Below are 411 nucleotides of genomic sequence, written 5' to 3' on the forward strand. Positions count from 1 at the left end.
CGCTGCCCTCTTGCTGCAGCAGCAACTACGGCGCTGCTGCTGCTGCTTGCTGCTTCGGGGCTTCTCCCTTCTTAGTGCGAGCAGCAACTGTCTATACAGCTGGAGTTGTTGCTGCTGTGGCGCTGCTGCACCTGCTGCCAGCAGCAGAGAAGCAGCTAGCAGCAGCATGGGGACAGCAGGGGGCCCTGCAGCAGCAGCAGCAGCTGCAGTACCCTGTTGCTTCGTTGTGCTGTTTGGTGGGGCTGCTGGTGTCTGCTGCTCTCGAAGCAGCTGTGGAGCAGCAGCAGCAGCAGCATCAAGGCGACGGCAGCAGCAGCAGCAGCAGCACTGGGAGCTCTCTTTTGGAATCCCTGAGCTGCAGCAAAGACAGGCAGCCTGCTGCTGCTGCTGCGGTGCAGCAGCCACACCCCC

General features: G+C 62.3%; 1 protein-coding gene across 1 annotated transcript in view; it reads left to right on the forward strand.

The window, feature by feature from the left end:
- Nucleotides 1-411, forward strand: part of ETH_00039135 (zinc transporter ZIP domain-containing protein, putative) — a gene marked incomplete at both ends in the record, with an annotated part of 2884 nt that overhangs the window by 695 nt on the left and 1778 nt on the right. Inside the window, one exon of the mRNA XM_013376433.1 lies at nucleotides 20-408. Coding sequence (XP_013231887.1) covers nucleotides 20-408 — 389 coding nt within the window. The remainder of the gene's footprint in view (nucleotides 1-19; nucleotides 409-411) is intronic.

This window comes from Eimeria tenella, genomic scaffold (assembly GCF_000499545.2).
Source record: "Eimeria tenella Houghton genomic scaffold, Eth_scaff3453, whole genome shotgun sequence".
Lineage (NCBI taxonomy): Eukaryota > Apicomplexa > Conoidasida > Eucoccidiorida > Eimeriidae > Eimeria > Eimeria tenella.